Source organism: Neofelis nebulosa, chromosome 9, assembly GCF_028018385.1.
Source record: "Neofelis nebulosa isolate mNeoNeb1 chromosome 9, mNeoNeb1.pri, whole genome shotgun sequence".
NCBI classification, from domain to species: Eukaryota; Metazoa; Chordata; class Mammalia; order Carnivora; family Felidae; genus Neofelis; species Neofelis nebulosa.
In genome coordinates, this window is record NC_080790.1 from 122612432 (window position 1) to 122634318 (window position 21887).

At 39.9% G+C, this 21887-nt stretch overlaps 1 protein-coding gene across 1 annotated transcript in view; it reads left to right on the plus strand.

Moving 5' to 3' along the window:
* The window catches only part of TOP1 (DNA topoisomerase I), a 97957-nt gene that overhangs the window by 57992 nt on the left and 18078 nt on the right, over positions 1–21887 (plus strand). The window contains exons 9-13 of the mRNA XM_058685604.1: positions 7271–7386; positions 11278–11399; positions 12309–12431; positions 14771–14958; positions 15239–15383. Coding sequence (XP_058541587.1) covers positions 7271–7386; positions 11278–11399; positions 12309–12431; positions 14771–14958; positions 15239–15383 — 694 coding nt within the window. The remainder of the gene's footprint in view (positions 1–7270; positions 7387–11277; positions 11400–12308; positions 12432–14770; positions 14959–15238; positions 15384–21887) is intronic.

Sequence of the window (21887 nt, forward strand, 5' to 3'; positions counted from 1 at the left end):
GGACGCTTAACCGACTGCGCCACCCAGGTGCCCCCTAAACAAGTATTTTTAATACTGATATGTTTTTTAAGCTATTTATTTGAGAGGGAGAGAGAGCACGAATGGGGGGAAGGGCAGAGAGAAAATCCTAAGCAGACCCCATGCTTGTCAGTGTGGAGCCCGATGTGGTGCTTGATCCCCCGAACCATGAGATCATGGCCTGAGCCAAAACGAAGAGTCGGACGCCCAACTGACTGAGCCACCCACGTGCCCCTAATACTGATATTTCTTACAACTTTTTTTTTTTTTTTTTTTTTAAATTTTTTTTTTTCAACGTTTTTTATTTATTTTTGGGACAGAGAGAGACATAGCATGAATGGGGGAGGGGCAGAGAGAGAGGGAGACACAGAACCGGAAACAGGCTCCAGGCTCCGAGCCATCAGCCCAGAGCCTGACGCGGGGCTCGAACTCACGGACCGCGAGATCGTGACCTGGCTGAAGTCGGACGCTTAACCGACTGCGCCACCCAGGCGCCCCACAACTTTTTTTTTTTTAATGTTTATTTATTTTTGAGACAGAGACACAGCATGAGCAGGGAAGGGGCAGAGAGAGAGGGAGACACAGAATGTGAAGCAGGCTCCAGGCTCTGAGCTGTCAGCACAGAGCCCGACGCGGGGCTCGAACTCACAAACTGTGAGATCATGACCTGAGCCGAAGTTGGATGCTTGACCGACTGAGCCACCCAAGAGGCGCTCCTCTTACAACTTTTTAACTACTGTATAATTATGTATGATTTATAGTTGTGTTGAAAAAAAATTTGAATGATCCAGAGGTGTACAAGTTAGAAAAAAATGAGTTCTTTTTCCCATTCTCGTTTTTCCTTTCCAACTCTGAAGTAACTACCATTCATAGTTTGGTGTGTAGAGTTTTAGACCCACTAGTATGCGCTTCCTCTGTGGCTTTTGTAATTTGGAACAGTAATCACCCCAACACAGCATGTCTGAGGAAAAGGGAAGGATCAGTCACCAGGGAGGTGACTGAGAGGAGCAGAGCTAAAGTGGCAGAAATGCTCAACACAGCTATGTAATTGGCATAGTTGGTTTGAGCATATGTGGGGTTAAAAGGAAAGTCTAGAAACAGAAAGTCACAGAGCAAAGGAATCCTGGGTCAGAGTCAGGAAACAAAAGGATGTGTGTTTTTATTTTCTTCAGAGTTTTTCAGAGATAGACTGTTGACTGTTTTAAGATGAAATGAAATGATTATGTAAATTAGGGGTTGTTATTAGGAGTCACGAGAATGGTGAGGTAGTGATCAGTTAAGTGTTTGCTGAACCAACAAGTTTATTTCCTGGTCATCACTAGCTCCCTGCTGTCTTCCCCCTTCCTGTGGAGCCTTGGCTTTTATTGGGCCCTGAAGCAGACATTCTCTTGTCCTGGTCCAGCCTTGTATGTGTGGAATTAGATAACCCTTGAAGAGTGTAATAGTCTAATTTTGCTTCTGTGGTTGAAATCCTTATCAGTGTTGCCACACATTAATCCCGAGAGACCATGACCTTTGATTTTTATATTCTTATTTTGGTTTAAGTGGGACTGCTTAGTCTTTCACTGAAGATGGTTGTTTTGGGGGTGAGCTGTCTTTACTATAGCCTCCAATGCATGCTATCCTCATACATTGTTAAATTTTGTGCTTTCTTAAGCACATTGCTTGTTGGCACACTGTAAGTTTTTAGAAGTAGAGAACAAAAATGATTGGCCTCTTAACTGATAGCTTGCCCGTTCTTCCTTTCATGGTAGGTTGCGTACTGTACTCTGAAGTCAGTTTTCTAGTCCTCAGTGTCTGCCTGCCACTGGCAGCATAGTCAGGGACCTTAAGTGGAAGATACTCTCATTTTTATTATTCCTCTTGGCATCCCACTGAAAGTGTTACACACTTCACCAGGCACACATGAAGAACTTTTTTCTCCCCCACCCCTCTTACCCACCCCGCAAAGTCTGCAGACTTGTTAATCTTGCCGAAAAGAAACCAGAAAAACTTTGATCTTTATCTTCCTCACTTTGGTAATTGTGGAGAGGGGAAAATGGTTCAGATCCCCTCTGGGTTTTATTTTTTCACATTTCCCCCATACAAACCATGTTACAAGTGCTTGTGGTATGCTCAGGCTTGTCTGTGAAGACCTATTTACCCAAGAGCCCCCCTGTTTTTGAGGGTTACTCTTTGTAGGTGTATGGGGTTTCAGTTCTTGAGTTAAACACACTCTTCTGTCAGGACTGACCTGTCGGAACAGAAGTCCCATGTTTGTTCTAAACAGATGATTCTTCACAAAAAGACCTAGAAACTGGGGTGTTCGTTTGCTGTATTAGGTATGACTTTAAATGGAGTTTTCAGTCTTTTTCAGCAAAGGCAAAATGCTGTAAGGATTTAGGATTGTAATGTAAGGAATTAGTGTTGAAAGACCAGGACTCAGAAATATAATCAGTAATAGTGATAATTAAATTTATGGAATATGAATTGATACTCTCCTCAAACCAGAGAAACTGTCCTTGATTCCAGAGATTAGCTTCAAGAAAGCTGTAGTAACTGAGCTTTATTTCTGAAATTTTAAAAATTACGCATTTACAGTGTACTGTGAGGTGCTTCTTAACTGCGAGGGAGCTTGATTTCACACAGCACATGGATGTTTACCTTCCTGTCATACATACATTTCTAGCACATTTCCACCTTCCCCTTTTCAAGCGTATTTTACTATCCATTGGTACCTACCTTGAATTCATAAGTCAAGTCTGCCATAAAGAAGTCATTTTGGTGTCTTAGGTACATGTTTTTCTTAATTTTATTGGTGAGCCATTGATGTAGGCCTAAAAGGGCAATACTACTGTTTTCATATTTACAGTAATAGTTGTTGATCCGATGATATCAGCCTGTTGAAGGATATGGTCTCTTTCTGTTTAAACTGAGGTTTAGTGTTGAGTGATTCACTGAATCTCTTATTTTACTTAAATGGTAGAGAAGTTATTGTGAGTCCTCAGGATGAACATGCTGGAATAGGAAGAATTATAAAGACAGTTTGGAGTCTTAATTTAAAAACCACTGGAGGGCGTGTGGATGGCTCAATTGGTTAAGCGTCTGACTCTGGGTTCTTGGTTTCATCTCAGGTCATGATCTCACAGATCATGGGATCAAGGCTAGGGTCAGGCTCCACAGCTGGCAGTGTGGAGCCTGCTTGGGATTCTCTCTCTCTCCCTCACTCTCTGCCTACCCCTCCCCTGCTCATGCTGTCTCTGTCTTTCTCAAAATAAATAAATGAACTTTAAAAAAAAAAAAAAAAGAACACCAGAGTTGGGGTACCTGGGTGGCTCAGTTAAGTGTCTCACTCTTGGTTTTGGCTCAGGTCTTGATCTCACGGTTCGGGAGATCCAGCTCCCCTGTCAGCCCAGAGCCTGCTTGGGATTCTTTCCCTCCCTCTCTTCTCCTACCCTTCCCCCCCAACAACCACCACCACTGGAGTTGATGAGAAGAATGGAACCGAGTCCCAGTATAAGGGAAAACGTGGTGTTCTCAGTCTCCTCACTGTCACTCTGGCAGTGCTGCACATAGGTTTCTTGCAGTTGCTTTCATATACATGCCTACACACATAATACACATATACGTACATGTGGATTTTTTTATGATTTGGAGAGTAACAGACTCTGGGATTTGGATGGGTTCCTGCATCTAAGCCTTTCTGTGCCAGTGTCTAGTTGGGAGATTCTGCCAGTTTCATATGTAGAAGTGGTAGGTTGGTTATTGAGGATCTTCGATGCAGTGCTCCTTCTAGATTTAAGATTCTGTTAAATCTTTTTTAACAGAGGTTTTTTTTTTTTTTTAATTTTTAGTTATAAAATACAAAAACCTAGAATTTGCCATATTAACCATTTAAGTGTGCAGTTAAGTGGTACTAAGTACATTCACATTGTTGTGTAACCCTTAGCACCATCCCATCTATCTCCAGGACTGTTTTCATCTTACAAAAACTGAAACTCTCTCTCATTCCCCTTTCTCCTGGCTCCTGGTAACCACCTTTCTGCTTTCTGTTCTTTGAATTTGATTACATAACCTCATGTAAGTGGAAATATACAATGTATGGCCTTTTGTGACTGGCTTATTTCACTTAAGAAAATGTCTCCAAGGTTCATCTGTGTTGTGGCATGTGTCAGATTGTCCGTCTTTCCCAAGGCTGAATAATATTTCATTGTATGTATAGACCACATTTCAATTATCCATTCATCTATTGATGGATCCTTAGATTGTTTCCACCTTTTGGCAGTTGTGCATAGTGGTGCTATGAATGTTGGAATGGAATGTTGCTGTGAATTTGTTTAAATATCTGCTTTGAATTGTTTTGGGTATATTCCTAGGAATGGAATTGCTGGACCATGTGGTAGTTCTGTGTTTAACTTTCAAGCACTCATTCACTATACTGCTTTCCACAGTGGCTGCACAGTTTACATTCTCACCAACGGTGCACAGGATTCTAATTTCTCCATATCCTCATCATCACTTGTTATTTTCTGGTTTTTGTTTTGATGATAGTCATCCTAATAGGTGTGAGCGAAATCTCATAGTTTTCTTTTATATTTCCTAATGACTGGTGATGTGGAACATTTTTTTTCAGATGCTCACCAGCCATTTGTATATCTTTGGAGAAGTGTGTATTCAGGTACTTTGCCTATTTAAAAAAAATATTTTTTTAGCGTTTTTTTTTAAATTTTTGAGACAGAGACAGAGCATGAGCAGGGGAGGGGCAGAGAGAGAGGGAGACACAGAATCGGAAGCAGGCTCCACTCTCTGAGCTGTCAGCACAGAGCCCGACGTGGGGCTCGAACTCACGGAGTGTGAGATCATCACCTGAGCTGAAGTCGGATGCCTAACCAACTGAGCCACCCAGGCGCCCCTCCTTTGCCTATTTTCTAATTGGATTGTTTGTTGTTTTTATTGTTGTAATTCTTTATTTTGGATATTAATCCTTTATCAGATAATAATGCTTTGCAAATATTTTCTCTCATTTGTGGGTTGTCTTGTCACTCTGTTGATTGTGTCCTGTGATGTGCAGTTTTTAACTTTGTAGTCCAGTTGGTCTTTTTCTTTTGTGGCCTGTACTTTTGTTGTCTTAGCTAAGAAATCATGGCTTAATGCAGAGTCATGAAGCTTTTGCCCTTCTGTTTTCTTCTACAAGTTTTATAATTTTAGCCTGTCTGTTTGTGTCTCTGATCCATTTTGAGCTTATTTTTGCATATAGTGTAAGGTAAGGACCCAATTTCATTCTTTTGCATGTGAATGTCTAGTTTTCCCAGCGCCATTTGTTGAAAAACCTACTTATACTCCATTGAATGGTCTTGGTACCCTTGTCAAAAATCATTTGATCATCTCCGTTGACTTTGGTTTTATAGTGATGCTCTTTTTACAGTAATTTGGTATGTGTAATTTTTATTTGATGTTTCTGAACTTCGTTTAAAATATTGGAGTTAAGGGCACCTGGGTGGCTCAGTCAGTTGAGCATCTGACTCTCAATTTCAGCTCAGGATGGTCTCACAGTTGTGAGATCGAGCACCACAGCAGGCTCTGTGCTGGGCACGGAGCCTGCTTGGGATTCCCACACCCTGCCCTTCACTGGCTTGTGGGTGCACTTGCTATCTCAAGATAAACAAATACTTAAAAAAAAAATAAGGGGTGCCTGGGTGGCTCAGTCGGTTAAGTGTCCAATTTTGGCTCAGGTCATGATCTTGCAGTTGCGCGTTCAAGCAGAGCCTGGAGTCTGCTTTGGAATCTGTGTCTCCCTGTCTCTGCTCCTACCCCTCTTGTGCTCTCTCACTCTCTCAAAAATATATAAACATTTTTTAAAAATTATAAAAAATAAAATATTGGAGTTGGAAAAAATATTGTAGTTAGAAGATGATAAATAATATGCATAGTTAGCCTTTAGGAGTATTCTGTAGAACTTTAGAGCTTTTTAATTTTAAAGTAGAAATAGTGAAGATTAAAATTTATGAAGTTTTAAAATATCCTATTCTGAGGCATCTGACCCTCGATTTCGGCTTAGGTAATTATCCCAGGGTCATGGGATTGAGCCTTGGTTTGGGCTCTGCGCTTGGCCTGGAACTTGCTTAAGGTTCTCTCCCTCTCTCCCTGCCTCCCCCCCTCTTTCCCTCTCTCTCCCTCCCTCCCCGCTCTTTCCCTCCCCCCCCCCCACCGCACTGTCCCACTCCCTCCCTCCATCCCTCTCCCCCATTGGCACTCTTTCTCTCTCTCTAAAATAAAACAAAAAGTAATAATAAAATATTCTATCTGTAAGACAACTGACTCTTAAAAAAACAAAATGGTGGTGATGGTGAGAGGGTCTAAGTCAGAAGAAGAAAGACTTTGAGACCTATCGGCCAATTTCAATTCATGATCCTTAATTGGACCCTGGCCTATAAAATACATTTTGAGTATAATTGGGAAGTTTTTAGTATGGTCTAGGTATTAGAATGAAGCTAATTTTGTTAGATGTGATAGTATCATAGTTATGTGAGAGAATATTTTTACAGGTGATCTATTTAGAGGTGAGGTATCATATCTGCAGTTTACATTGCTGAAATGGTTCAACAATGGTTGAACCAATGGTTCAACATACATTGCTGAAATGGCAAAAAATAGGAAACTTAGCATAATATTAGCAGTTGTTGAACGCAAGTGATGGGGATATGGTGTTCCTTGTATTTGTCTTTTTCTGTATGTCTGATCATTTTTAAGGTTTTTAAAAAACTCTTTGCACTAAACTTTACATTCAGTTAGTTACCAGTGTCTGTTAGATAGCTCTAGGTAACCTATGAGTACCTTAAACTCAGTACCCCAACTGAACTGTATTTCCCAGTCTTCTGTTCCGTCTTGCACTTTCTTATAGGGTTGTTTTTCCCTACATCTTCACCTGGCATCTACCTCTGTCATGTATACCATGGTGGTAAAACAACTCTTCCATTTCCATATCTCCCAGTTATTGCCAAGGTCCTTGAGTTGGGATCCCTTGTATCCAGTCGTAGAACTGAACTGTTGAACTGTATTTTCCTGTGTTCACTTGAGTATTCCATTTTATTTATTGTGAGTGTTGGCTTTTTGAAGGTGAAGAATACTGGTTCTCTTGCTCCAGGTCTTGAATGTGGCGCCCAGAGTTATTTTAGAGCATCAACCAATTGAACGATAAATTCTTTGGGCATTTAAAAATGACACTTTGTATACTAGGTGATCACTGAACGGTGTTATACTTTATCTTTTAAAGGTGGGAAGAGGAACGCTACCCTGAAGGCATCAAGTGGAAATTCCTAGAACATAAAGGCCCTGTTTTTGCTCCACCATATGAGCCTCTTCCAGAGAATGTCAAGTTTTACTATGATGGTGAGTTATTCCAAGGTTGTCTAATTGTTGGCCAAGAAAAGAGCCTGCTTCTACTTGGGAATAGAAAACGTGGAGGGATCTTGTGCTATATAATCCTTTTTGTTTATTTCATTTTGTTTTATTGTCATTGTGTGGTTTGGGGGAATGGTCATCAGGTGTTTACTTACCTCTTAAAGGCTCATTTGGTGATGAAGGAACTGCCTTGAGAAAAAGGGACTGTTAATGTTTTAATTACATGGTCCCCAAAAGTTCCCTCCGCATAGCTTACAGCACTTGGTCCCCCAGTTAAATGTTTTTTTATCTGAACTTCATTTCTGAGAAGCCACTTTTTGCAAGATTTATTAGAAAAGCCTTACTTGAATGGTAGTATTTTACCTTAGCAATGTAATGCAAGCTGATAAGCTGCTCATCATGAGAAATAGTACTAGTATTCAGTTGAAGATTAGTCAGCCATCAGCCTCTAGGTAGGGCTGGTCGGTGTCAATCACTCTGTACATAGCACAACAATATACCTTTACTATATGTGCAGTCAGATTTCATAGGCTGCTGTAAAGAACTGCCCTGCCTACGCGCTTCTCTCAGAGCACTCAGAGTTGTCCATTAACTACCATTGGTGTTTCTGTCCTTGGGTTGAAGAATTGAAGAGTACCTTTGACATTCTTCTTGTTTGCAGTGTAGCACTGTGCAGATGGGAATGTTCAACTGATCTCCCTCATTCCAAGAGTTCTATCCATTAATGGCTAGAGCATTTTCCCCCAGACCCTTACATGCTTAAGATTTGCTAGGTGGATCTGGACTCATTTAATAGATGTGGAATAGTATTGGGTGGTTCTGAACCAAGGGGTCTCCTGACCAAACTTTGAGAAATACTGGGCAGGAAAACTGCCTAAGGGCATTAGTGGTGAACACACTCAGGAAAATTCTCGTACGTCTCTTTGTCCGCCAGTAATGGCCTTAGGACCACAGATATTTATTGATAAAGGTAGTAGTTTATACTGGGTCTTGCAAGTGGGGGACGTGTCAAGCTTGGCAAGCTGGAATTCATTTTTTATTCAGTGTGCCTGTGTTAGACACCAAGACCCAGCAATGGACAATATTGACCAGGCTCTCATTGCATGATATTTGCAGTCTACCAGGACCCTATAGCCTGAATGACAATTACTTGCATCATATAAACATTCTGACTTGTGTCGACCAGAGCACACAGGACACAGTTCTATTAGCTCTCATAATTGGTTACTTAAATATAACTCCAAAGCCAAACTCCAATCAGGAAAAAGAGCCTAGAACCTTGGAAGAAGACAATCCTAAAAGGCCATGTATTTTGTAGCTCATGTCTGGACTTACCAAGAGCTTTAGAAAGCTCAACTAGTAAAGCCCCATTTTGAGGTTCAAAATGATTTGAAGGAAAGCTAGATTCTCTAGTCTCTGGGTTTCTCTTTTTCAAGATGGGAAGCCAAGGCCTGAACCAGTCATCACTGGTCACTGTGGTCCTTTCCTTCATTCTTGGCCAGTGCTCCATTATAGGAGCTCCAGCTGTATCATTTTCTCAGTTGGGTTTCTCACCGGTATTTCTTCCCTTTGATTACGTAAACTCGCATTGTGCAGTAAGTTAGGATGTTGTATTTGAATTACTGGTCCAAATTGATACTGTAAGTCCTGCCTGCTCTCTAGGGAAAAGAGTTCTCAGACTCCTTTGGAACTGCCAGGGAGGCAGGGCACCCGCTTGCCGAAGCAGTGATTTGCCTCTCTTGAGAACCTCCAGTTTTCAGCTCTGACTCAGCAGTTTCTTCTTCCTGGAGCTCAGGCTTTTCCACAAAGTGCTCCCATTGCCAGGAATCTTCTAGTCCTCTTCCCACCACTCTGCTGCTGGGGAGCTGTCATTTCCTCTTTTGACAGCTCATCTAAAACAGGAGGCATCAAAATTCCTTCCTCTGTTGGTACAGAATTCAGTAAAATTGCCCAAAGAGTCTCCATTTTTTTGTTTTTCAAATATTTGTTGATATTGGTTTATGTCAAACAGACCTAAGAACAGTTTACATTCTTTTCTTGCCATTTATTTTATTTCATTTATTTTATTTTTAGTGACTTGAATATAGTGACTTAAATTTATAGTGACTTAAATTTTCCTTTATATCAGAAACATTACAGGGCGCCTGGGTGGCTCAGTCGGTTAAGTATCTGACTTCAGCTCAGGGCGTGATCATGTGGTTTGTGGGTTCGAGCCCCGCATCGGCCTCTGTGTTGACAGCTTGGAGCCTGGAGCCTGCTTTGGATTCTGTGTCTCCCTCCCTCTGTCTCTCTCTGCTCCTCCCCTGCTCATGCTCTGTCTCTCTCTCAAAAATAAATAAACATTAAAAAAGAAAAAGAAACATGTTACAGCTTTACTGGCAACTCTAGTTCAGACCTGAGTTGGGGAGAGCTGAAGAAGTGCTGGAAAGCCTTGAAAGCTAATAACTCTGTTGTCCTGAAAATGACTTCTTTCAAAGGCAGGAGGTTGGGGGGAGGGGGAGGAGGTTTGAATGGGGAATGTGGTGCCACCTGTTGGCCTTTTGAGTTGCGGATTCCACACAAGTTCTGTCTACCCTGACAATTTCAGTTTTATGCCATGATTCCCTATATCCCGCAATTAGGGATGATGATTTCCCAGCCATCATGAAATGAGTTATCTTCTGAGTTTTGAAATGAATGGATTTCTGGTTAAGATTTAGTTTTCTATAATGAAAGTGAAAATCCTTGGTGAATTTTAGTAGCTATGTAATAGCAGGACAGTGGGATGGTGTTTAACCGCATTTTAGGTATAGTCAAATTATTATGCCGTGGATTAGTTCCAGATGGTGTTGTAAAGTTGGATGCTCAAGAAAAAATGGAAATTGTCCCTAAGAGTACGGTTAACGATACTCTATTCTAAAAGTAGATTAAACTCCCAAGTACTTCCCTTTATTGCTTTATTATCTAATTAAGGTACACAAAGCCCGTAGGCCTCATTCAGATTTACGTTACAGTTAGCATTTTTCATTGTGTAACATCAGGATTCCTTTAGAACAGCTTTTGCTAACGTGCATGCTACCAAGAATCCCAGTCATCCCTTGTGCTCTGGATGAGTCTGTTTCCCTGAAAGAGGCAACTTCATAATGCCTGTGTTCCAGAGCAATCATCTCAGACTCTAGTATGCACACGAGTCACCTGAGGGTCTCTTAAAATGCACTTGCTGAATCTATAGATCTGGGTTGGGGCTTGAGATTCTACGTTTCTAACAGAACTCCCACGTGATGCTAATGCTGCTGATCTGTGAGCCACACTTTGAGTACCAGAGTTCTAGAGGAAGGTCTTACTTAGATTTTTCGTGTGGGATATCTGGGCTTGCCTGCTGTGGATATATATTATTTTATTCATATTCCACCCACCTAACTTTAAAGAAGAAAGATGCCTATTTCTTTTCCCCACAATTCCTTTCTTCCACTCCCTGCCCTATCCCTTCCTCCCCTTCTTGAACAGAGGCTGCTTAGCTTAGCACTGGCAGGAGTCCCTCTGAGGATTTGATTTTTAAAAACCATTGAAGAGGTGTAAAGGACCCTGCTTGCTGAAAGGAAAAGGAAGAGTGGCTGGGCCTCCCCCAGCTCATCCCTGTCCTGAGCAGGCACCTGGGAACAGTTTACTGGCATAGTCTCCAGAGAATGACCCAGGTAAATATCTGCTAAAGAGAAGGAGAACTTCTACAACTAGATATAAATCAGTGTATTGTCTTTGTTGTTGTTGTTACCATGTGTCACCAGACCTTGTATACCTTGGGAAGGTAAACCATTAGTTAGAAGACTTCTCCAGAGCTCAGTATTTATACTCAAAACATGAATTATACACCTCAATTTTTGGAACCACTTTTTCCTCTAGGTAAAGTCATGAAGCTGAGCCCCAAAGCAGAAGAAGTAGCTACGTTCTTTGCAAAAATGCTCGACCATGAATATACTACTAAAGAAATATTTAGGAAAAATTTCTTTAAAGACTGGAGAAAGGTATTGTAGCTCATGTATTAATATCCTAGCACCTCGCAAAGATATTAATCAAATACTAAATAGTAAACTGTAACTTCACAAAAAATTCTGATGTAAAATTTGAGCTTTATGAATTTTATTGTATTTAAAGTTTTTCCTTTTTCCCTATTTGTTCACTATGTTACATAGATTTTCTATCCAACAAGAATATGTATATTTCTTTCCTCTCACTTTCATATGGCTGCAGGAGGGATTTTATCAGACCAAACAAAAAACCTCAATTCTGGTTGAGCAAAGGAAACTTTGTCTCTGCAAGACTGCCTGCCCCTCTGTCTTCTATTGCAAAGAGAGATGTTAATGTGATGTCCCATTCCCTTTTTAGTCTTACTTCCTTGCTTTTGGTACTTTTTGCTCTTGAAATCACATGTCCGACATCTGTTTAGGTGATTTTAAACAATCTACTTATTCTCAATTTGAATAATGTGGACAGAGGCTGAGGTGAAGTTTACCTTCTGAATAGCCCTGAAAATAACATTTTAAGTGAGTAGAGTAGGGATGTTTCTAAGAGAGAATAAGTATGGAAATGTTTTTCTTATTGCTAAAGGAAATGATACGTATTCATGTTTCTCAACTATGGGATACACAGGCCTGTGGATATGGCAGGGTGTAAAGAGCTCAAATTACATAAGAGTTCCATGAGCTTTTTCAATGATAAATCATGTAAAGCTTTTTTCTATTAAATATTTTATAATAGCACAAAGTAATAAAATTATGTTTTCTTTTTTTCGAAACTCACAAATTTAGATTGGCTACCTCTCCAAACACCTTTGGCTGAAAAAAATGGTGCTTTGCTGTAATCACAAAGAAACCTAGGGTATTAAATAGTGTATTTACCTTCTTCTTCTGTCTCCCCCCCCCTTTTTTGACTAGGAAATGACTAATGAAGAGAAGAATATTATCACCAACTTAAGCAAATGTGATTTTACCCAGATGAGCCAGTATTTCAAAGCCCAGTCAGAAGCTCGCAAACAGATGAGCAAGGAAGAGAAACTGGTACTATAGAATTTTTTTTTTTTTAATTTTTTTTTTAATGTTTATTTATTTTTGAGAGAGGCAGAGACAGAGTGCAAGCAGGGGAGGGACAGGGAGAGAGAGAGGGAGACACAGAATCCGAAGCAGGCTCCAGGTTCTGAGCTGTCAGCCCAGAGCCCGATGTGGGGCTTGAACTCACAAACCGCGAGATCATGACCTGAGCTGAAGTTGGATGCTTAACGTACTGAGCCACCCAGGCACCCCGGTACTATAGAATGTCTTAAACCTCTGGAGAATTTTGGAATAGTGATTAGTTCATCTAATTTTCTTCTTGGTTCCTACACAACTTTGACTTCAGTAATTTCACATGGCTCTGTACTGAAGATTTAGGATTCTTGGCCTAGTAAAGTTTAAATTTTCTTAAGGGCTTTACATACTGAATATTGTGAATAATAGGCACTTTATTGAATGACTTAGTGTAAGAACCTGGTGCTCTTTTGATCCAAAACCAGTCAGTAATTCCAATAATACAGTATTTAAGGACGGGCAGACCTGCACAGTGACTTCTGGATATTAGGGTTTTAAACAGATAATATTGTTCCCATCTTGATCTCCCTGGGATCTAGGCATGCTCATCCATCTCCATCTTCATTCCAGAATGATCTTTCTAGTATCCAGTGAGATGTCATTTTCTTCTAGGGTACCAGTAGGCAAACTATAGGCTGTCTGTTTTAATTAAAAAGTTTTATTGGAACACAGCCACGGCTAGCTGTTTAGATATCCTCTGTGGCTGCTTCTGTGAGGCAGTAAGAGAGTTGAGTAGGTCCAGCAGAGACCGTGTAGCTCTCAAGACCAAAATATTTTCGGTCTAGAGAAAGTTTGCCAAACCCTGATCTACAGAAATTCAGGCCAAAGTTTCTTTTTCTTTTATTCTCTCTCCCTTTCTTTCTTTCTTTCTTTCTTTCTTTCTTTCTTTCTTTCTTTCTTTCTTTCTTTCTTCCTTCCTTCCTTCCTTCCTTCCTTCCTTCCTTCCTTCCTTCCTTCCCTTTCCTTTCCTTTCCTTTCCTTTCCTTTCTTTCCTTTCCTTTTTTCTTTTCTTTCTTTCTTCCTTCCTTTCTTTCTTCCTTCCTCCCTCCCTCCCTCCCTCCCTCCCTCCCTCTCTCTCTCTCTCTCTCTCTCTCTCTTTCTTTCTTTCTTTCTTTCTTTCTTTCTTTCTTTCTTTCTTTCTTTCTTTCTTTCAATTGGAGGTCCAGAAGTTAAGGATTGTAAGGAATTTTAAAGCCTTTTAATTTCTATATTTTAAAGGACGTGTATGCTTATACAGTTTAGACGACTGTATTTATATAACTCATTGTTTGATGGTACCTATTTGACCTTTAGTTTAAAATTCGAGTTACTGTAAGAATGATAAATGCACCAGACTTTTCAGTCCCATTTTAGTCTTCTCAGTATTCCCAGTTAGTGAAACTTGGTTTATTATTTACTTCAGGGGTGTTTTAAAACTTAATCCACTTTGGAGCTTTGTTTTTGCAAATAGTGATCCAAAGATAGGACAGTTTCAGAAGTATCACCTTGTCAGAGCCCTGGCCAAGGACACCTGCTGCCAGCAAGTTCTGAATCTGTTTCCACCTACAAGGCAACAGGACTTAGTTAAGTTGAATTTCTAAGTATAATACGAAAGAGTCAGCAGAGGGTAAGGAGGCTCCAAATTCCACACCACACTCCTTTTTTGGAGCAAGGATCACAAAGTAGACAATGTATGTACCCATATACCTAGGAAAGAATCTGTAACAGGTATGCTTGAGTTGAAAACCCATCTGAAGTGCTGTACAACTAAAATGTGTCTGGAACCTATGAGAAAACATGGAGATGTTTTTTATGAGACCTGTCAGAGTCATACCCCTCTGCCATTTTGACACTACTCAACAAAATGACATTAGTTTTTAAAGTTATATTTAGAAATACCTATGTAACATGTTCACACATAAATCCTTTAAGAGAATAGAATCAGTTTTGAATCTGTAATTAGAAGTCAAGCATAGATATTTTGGGGAATTTTTATTGTGTTTATGTTTGGAAACTGTTAGAGGTTATCCTTATTTGCATTTCTTTCCTTTTTTTTTTTAATTTTTAAAAACGTTTTATTTATTCTCTATACTTATCGTGGGGCTCAAACTCATAACCAAGTTCAGGAGTCACATGCTATTCTGACTGAGCCAGCCAGGCACCCCTATTTGCATATTTCTTAGTGATTTTTAGACTTTTCTCTACCTTGACCTGTTCGCAAATAAGAGCTAAAATAGTAGGAATAGGGAACAGCAATTTGAATCCCTTTTGAATACTTCTTTGCTCTGTTCCAGAAAATCAAAGAGGAGAATGAAAAATTACTGAAAGAATATGGTTTCTGTATTATGGATAACCACAGAGAGAGGATTGCCAACTTCAAGATAGAACCTCCTGGGCTTTTCCGTGGCCGTGGCAACCACCCCAAGATGGGCATGCTGAAGAGACGGATCATGCCTGAGGATATAATCATCAACTGTAGCAAGTGAGCACAGCTCATTGTTTGGGCCAGAAATAAAGTTGGGGGCTTCATTTGTTCTTGGGAATATTGTTGCTGGGAGTATTTCCTAGGTTGCACAAGTCTGTTTGGGAACAGCACAGTGTTTCCATATATGTAGATCTCCTAGTATTTTTCAGTTACTGACTGGTGATGAGGAAATTTGGAAGTACATGCTCAGCAGATTTACCCACTTTAGGTCACAAAAGGTGAAACTGTCCCTCACTTCTGCTCAATTCACTACCCTCCTACTTTGTTATTTCCACAGAGATGCCAAGGTTCCTTCTCCTCCTACAGGACATAAATGGAAAGAGGTCCGACATGATAACAAGGTTACTTGGCTGGTCTCCTGGACAGAGAACATCCAAGGTTCCATTAAATATATCATGCTGAACCCCAGTTCACGAATCAAGGTAAGAGGTAGCTAAGAGCTGCCCCAGTTAGTGGGGCTGATCATCTCTTGTTGAAATGTAGTGTTCCTGGTCTCTAGAATCACTGTGACAAATTAAAAACTCTCCACAAAATAAAGCAAGTATTTTCATGCCTTCCTTAGGTGTATCCATCTTTTGCGTCACATTATAATCTGATTCATTTATTCACAAATATTTACTGAAATCCCAGTATGTGCCTGGCATACCATATGTATGCATGGTGTTAGGAACTGTGTTGGTAAACAAAACAGATGCAGTCCCTACCTTCGTGTTGCTTACTATCCAGTGGTGGGGTTGTGATGAAAAATGCAGTAAATGTAAATTGGCTTCTGCTGCTTTCTTCCCCCCCTTTCTTGGCTCTGAAGAAGGGAGCAGAATTGCTCTGAATCCAGAAGTTGTAAAATCTAGAGTCTTATGTACTTCGGCTTCCTAAGGTTACATCTGGATAGGTTCCACCAGGACCAGGTGAGATTATGTATATGAAAGCACATCATAAACCATTGTATACCCCTGTGTTGTTATTTGTTAATACTATTATTGAAAGGGGAAAACTGTCTTGGAAGGGCAGTCCGTTCTTGTTAGCCTGCTAGGCATACCCTGCTTGGGAGAACTTCCTCCCTCAGATGTACTGTGGAACTTTGCATAACAACCTAAAAGAGAGATGAGCCCTAAAAAGGCAGCCAAGAAATGAGTTCTTTGTAGACTATGACTGTTAACTTACAGAGGACTGGCACTAAAGACACTCTTAATTTTGGTTTATAGGTTATTGAACATGGTAAGATATGAAAGCCACACCTAAAAAGGCTATGTGTTTTGCCAGTGCTATAAACTGCACACTCTCTAGCTTATAGTTCTTTGTTCTAATATGAAAAGTCTCTGATATTTCCTGCCATTCAGTTGGAAAATGTCACTTTTCCTAGTTTAGAGTAAGTATAGAATCAGAAAGAAAACCCTCACGAGCAGAAGTCAGGTCTTCTAAAGGGGCATGTTATTTTCTTCCGAAATAAAGGTGGATAAATGGTGGTTTTAGCTCTCAACTCCTAGGCTAGTGGGCAAATTGGGTAAGTATTCAACTGTATTAGAAGAAAGGTAAGCATTACGTGCTTTAGAGAAATGCAGCAGTTATTTCCCAGCACTTACGGATGAGGAACAACTTTATGAAGGAAATTAGGTTACTGTTGGTGTTAAAAGAGAGATATTCCAAACAGAATTGTGTCATAGATGGAGAGTGAGAAGTGTTAAAAAGAAGTAACAAAAAGAATTAGCAAGTGGTGATTCTTGCACAACATTGTGAATGTGCTAAATTTTATGTGTATTTTACACATGGAAAAAAAATAAAAATTTGGGACACCTGGGTGGGGTCAGCTGGTTAAGCATGCAACTCTTGGTCTTAGTCTTAGCTCAGGTCTTGATGGGTGATAGCTCGGGTGGTTCGTGAGTTCAAGCCCCGTGTTGGGCTCCGCACTAGGCATGAAGCCTACTTAAAAAAAAAAAAAAAAAGGCAAAATAATGATACCAGGTTACTGTTAAGTATTTTCACATAAGTTGATATTTGATTATCTTAACCATACCACATGTACTAATGCCACTGTCTTATAGAGAAATAAATTTAGTCTCTTGGAAGCCAAAAAACTTATGATCCAGTAGTTAGTCACTCACTCTGACTTAAATCCTTAGCCTCCTGATTGCCTACGTGTGATAACCCTACTGCCACATTGTGGCCAGCCTTAAGTGCCATGCTAAAGAGAGTGGTCTGTGCTCTGCATCTGGTGAGGACCCATTGAAGGGCTTTGAACAGAGGCGTGTCTGGAACATAGACCTGCTTCAGCAAGTTTCTGAGGCTCTACACACAGTCACACAAGTAAACACGAGCTCTTGTAAATGATGCAAAGGGAAAGTACAGGGTACCATATAAGAATGTATCAGGGCATTTGATTTGACCAGGGTGGAGGGAAGGCCTTTCTGAGGAAGTGACATTTAAGATAAGACTTACCAGATGAATAGGATTTATCCATGGAAAGGATAAGGGAATGGATGTTCCAGATAAGGAAAATTGTGTTTTGAAATCCCTGAGGTGAGAAAGAGTTTGGTGGTCTTGAGGACTGAGAGAAGGTCATTGTAGTTGAAGTACAGTGAGCAGGAAGGGGGCAGGAAGAGGAGGCTACAGGGGGATGCAGGCCAGGTTTTCAGGCTGTTTCTTAAAATTGTTTATATTCTCCTAAATCCAGTAGGAAGCTATTGGGTTTTAACAAGAGGAACAATACCAGATTCGTATTTTAGAAACTTGTGACGTAACTGATCATTCTGAGCACTAACCTCTGTGAAGATTGGATTATATGCATACCAGAAGTACGAATATTGATCGGATGCTTTTGTATTCCAGGCAATGGATAGTGGTGGCCTGGACAAAATGATGCCAGTGTGGGTGGAGAGAGGTGAACAGATTCCAGATAAATGTATACTGCATTCTCTTAATATCCAGGATTCAAGTTAATTGTAGGAGAGCCTTCACCGGTTGAGATCTCCATTGTTGATAGGCCAGGTGGAGACCCTCCAGAGCTGAGAGCCACCAATTAATTCCTGACAATATCCAGATAACCCCATATACTGTAGGGATTTGTGCAAGTTTCTGAATGATGGTTATGGTAATGAACCTAGAAGTCACCCACAGGTAGGCCTGCCTAGAATCTTATACCCCTCACAGAGTGGCTGACTCTCCTCAGCTGGGTTGGGATCCTAAGAGTCATGAAGATGGTTAAAGCCTTGGGAAGTTGGAAGGGAAAAAGAAATGTGATTTCTCCAGCTTTTTGCCAATCCTTGTTGGCTGTTTCCCACTCAGCAAAACAGTGAGAACATCAGAGGTTGGGGTTTGACAGTGTTTTGAATAGTCTTTAAATGCAGTGCCAGTAGGAGAAGCATTCTCTAGATAAAAATAGACAACTCCAGGGCGCCTGGGTGGCTCAGTCAAACGTCTGACTTCAGCTCAGGTCATGATATCATGGTTGGTGAGTTCGAGCCTTGAGTCAGGCACTGTGCCGACAGCTCGGGAGTCTGGAGTCGGCTTTGGGTTCTGTGTCTCCCTCTCTCTCTGCTCCTCCCCTACTCGTATGTGTGCTCTCTCGCTCTCTCTCTCTCTCTCTCTCTCTCTCGCTCTCGCTCTCTCTCTCTCTCAGGAACAAACATTAAAAAGAAATTTAAAAGAGACATTTGCAACTATGTGGATGGAACTAGAGGGTATTATGCTAAGCAAAATCAGTCCGAGAAAGACAAATATATGACTTCACTCATGAGGACTTTAAGATACAAAACAGATGAACATAAGGGAAGGGAAGCAAAAATAATATAAAAACAGGGAGGGGGACAAAACATAAGAGACTTAAATATGGAGAATAAATAGAGGGTTACTGGAGGGAGACTGGGCTAAATGGGTAAGGGGCATTAAGGAATCTACTGAAATAATTGTTGTACTATATGCTAACTTGGATGTAAATTTAAAAATAATAAAATTAAAATTAAAAAAATAGATACAAGCATTAGGGGTCTTATTTTTTATGAACTAGTTCAAATATACAAGAATAGATAATGTATTGAATACTATGTCCAACATCTGGCTGTGTCAAACCTTAACATTGTATCCTGTTTGTTCAGTTACTTCATTTCCTAAAAAGTATTCTGATGAACACAATTGAACCCCACCCCCCATTCTCCTTCTTCCTTGGAGGTTACTATTACTGAACTTAATGTTTTCATTCTTGTGTATATTTTTATTTTTCATAATTTATTTCTGTGTGCATAAACAATATGTAGTATTGTTTTACAAGGCACACTTTTAAACTAGGTAAGTTATTGAGATCATTCTGCAACTTCTCTCACTCAGCTTTTGTATTGAGATTTTCTTTTGACATACACTTCTAATTTATTTGTTTTATTTGCTACACAGTATTCTATTTTATAAAAAAAATTATTCTTGGGGTGTCTGGGTGGCTCAGTCGGTTAAGCGTCCAACTTCGGCTCAGGTCATGATCTCATGGTTCATGAGTTCAGGCCCCACATCGGGCTCTGTGCTGACGGCTCAGAGCCTGGATCCTGTTTCAGATTCTGTGTCTCCCTCGCTCTCTGCCCTTCCCCTGCTCCTGCTCTGTCTCTCTCCATCTCTCAAAAATAAATAAATGTTAAAAAAAAAAAAATTCCCTTGTCAAGAAACATTTAGAGTTATTTATGATACTTTGCTATTATAAATAGTTCTGGAATAAACACATTTTCCTTGTATAGATGAAAATTTTCCTTAAAGATTCTTTATTAGATACTTTTAAGTTCTCTAAAGTGCCTGAACCAGTTTACATCACCATCATTCCCCCAACAGCGTGTACACATTTCTGTCTCATGTATCCTTGTCAACGTTTCTCGAGTTTTGCTTTTTGCATTTGGATCTTTGATCTATTCAGATGTATTTTTTTTTTTTTTTAACGTTTGTTTATTTTTGAGACAGAGAGAGACAGAGCATGAACAGGGGAGGAGCAGAGAGAGAGGGAGACACAGAATCTGAAACAGGCTCCAGGCTCTGAGCTGTCAGCACAGAGCCCGATGCGGGGCTCGAACTCACGGACCGTGAGATCGTGACCTGAGCCGAAGTCGGCCGCTTAACTGACTGAGCCACCCAGGCGCCCCTATTCAGATGTATTTTTGTGTATGGTATGAAGTTGAGATCTAATACATTTTTTCAAATGAATAACCAGTTGTTCCAGAACTATTTAGTTGTATTACCCTCTCTGTTTATATATCAAATTTCTACATATGTGTCAATCTGTTTCTGGGCTCTCTGTCCTGTTTGTTTGTTTCTTCATCAGTAGCTTACTGTGTTAACTACTGTAGCTTGGTAAGTTTTTACTGCATAGGACAAGTTTCCTTCATCTCGTTCTTCAAAATTGTCTTGACTGTTCTTTCCTCTCTGATGTTTTGCATTCATTTTGAGATAAATCTGTCATATTCTAATGGATACTATTGAGATATTTTTTAATTTTTTTAATGTTTATTATTTATTTTGAGAGAGAGAAAGTGCGTGCGCATGAGCCAGGGGAGAGGCAGAGAGAGGGGGAGAGAATCCCAAACAGGCAACTGAGGGCTCAGTCTCACGGCTGGTGAGATCATAACCTAAGCTGAAATCAAGAGTTGGATGCTTAACCGACTGAGCCATCAAGGTGTCCCGAGATTTTTATTGTATTGAATGTGTAGATTAATGGGGGGGTGGGAGGATACATTATTTTGAGTCCTCCAGTCCATGAACATGTTCTACTTCTTCACTAATTCATGTCTTTGAATATACCCTCTAATATTGCTTTGTAATCTTCTCCATAGAAATTTTTCCTATGTTTAAAGCCTTTTTTTCTTAGAGACCTTACAGTTTTTAGTGCTACTGAATGTGATTTTTTTCTACTACATTTCTGTTCTTCCTAGAGTGGTAATATATGACAACGTTGCTGAGCTCTTATTCTAAAAGCATCTGTCCTTTGTATTTTCTACATAGACAATTAAATTACCTGTAAATAAGGGCATTTTAAACTAATCATTTCCAGTTCTTACACCGCATACTTCCTCTGCTTAAGTTTTACTTCTTTTTTTACAAGAACCCACAATCATACATAAAATCCTAACCCTCTCTCTATTCAGCAGTTATCACAGTGAGATATATTTGATTAGTTTATATACTCCATACCTTTCTCTAGGTATTTATTTATCTGAAAATTTCTGTATTTTCATTCTTATAATCTTTTCTCCAGTAAAGAGTATCTTTATTATTGTATATCTAAATACGGATATACAGTAAAACTTTGGATTGTTCTGAGTGTTCCTCAAGACATGCAAACTTTAATAAATTTTAACTTGATTAGTAAACGATGTCTTGCAATAGAAGTAGTAGTATGTGGCGCCAAATGTCACATGATCACGACTGAGCCAGTGGTTCTTGAAATTCGTTTTGATATACAGGTGCTTGATTACAAGCATATTTCCAGAATGAATTATGCCCACAAACCAAGGTTTTGCTGTTTTTGTATAGATGCTCAGACTAGACTTTGAATCAGATGACTAATGTATTTTTATTCTAGAAAACTCTCAGCCATTTTTCCACAGCTTCTAGATCATTCCTTCCATTTGCTTCTTTTGGAATTCTCTTAGATGAACATTGGAGCTTCTCCATCTACACTTTTTTTAAAGCTCTATTTTCCATATTCTTACTATTATTATTATTATTATTATTATTATTATTATTTTTTACTGTTTATTTACTTTTTGAGAGAAAAAGAGAGCGGGAGTGGGAGAGGGGCAGAGAGAGAGGGAGACACAGAACCTGAAGCAGGCTTCAGGCTCTGAGCTGTCAGCACAGAGCCCGATGTGGGGCTTGGACTCAAAAACAGTGAGATCATGACCTAAGCTGAAGTTGGACGTTTAACCGACTGCACCACCCAGGCGCCCCTCTATTTTCATATT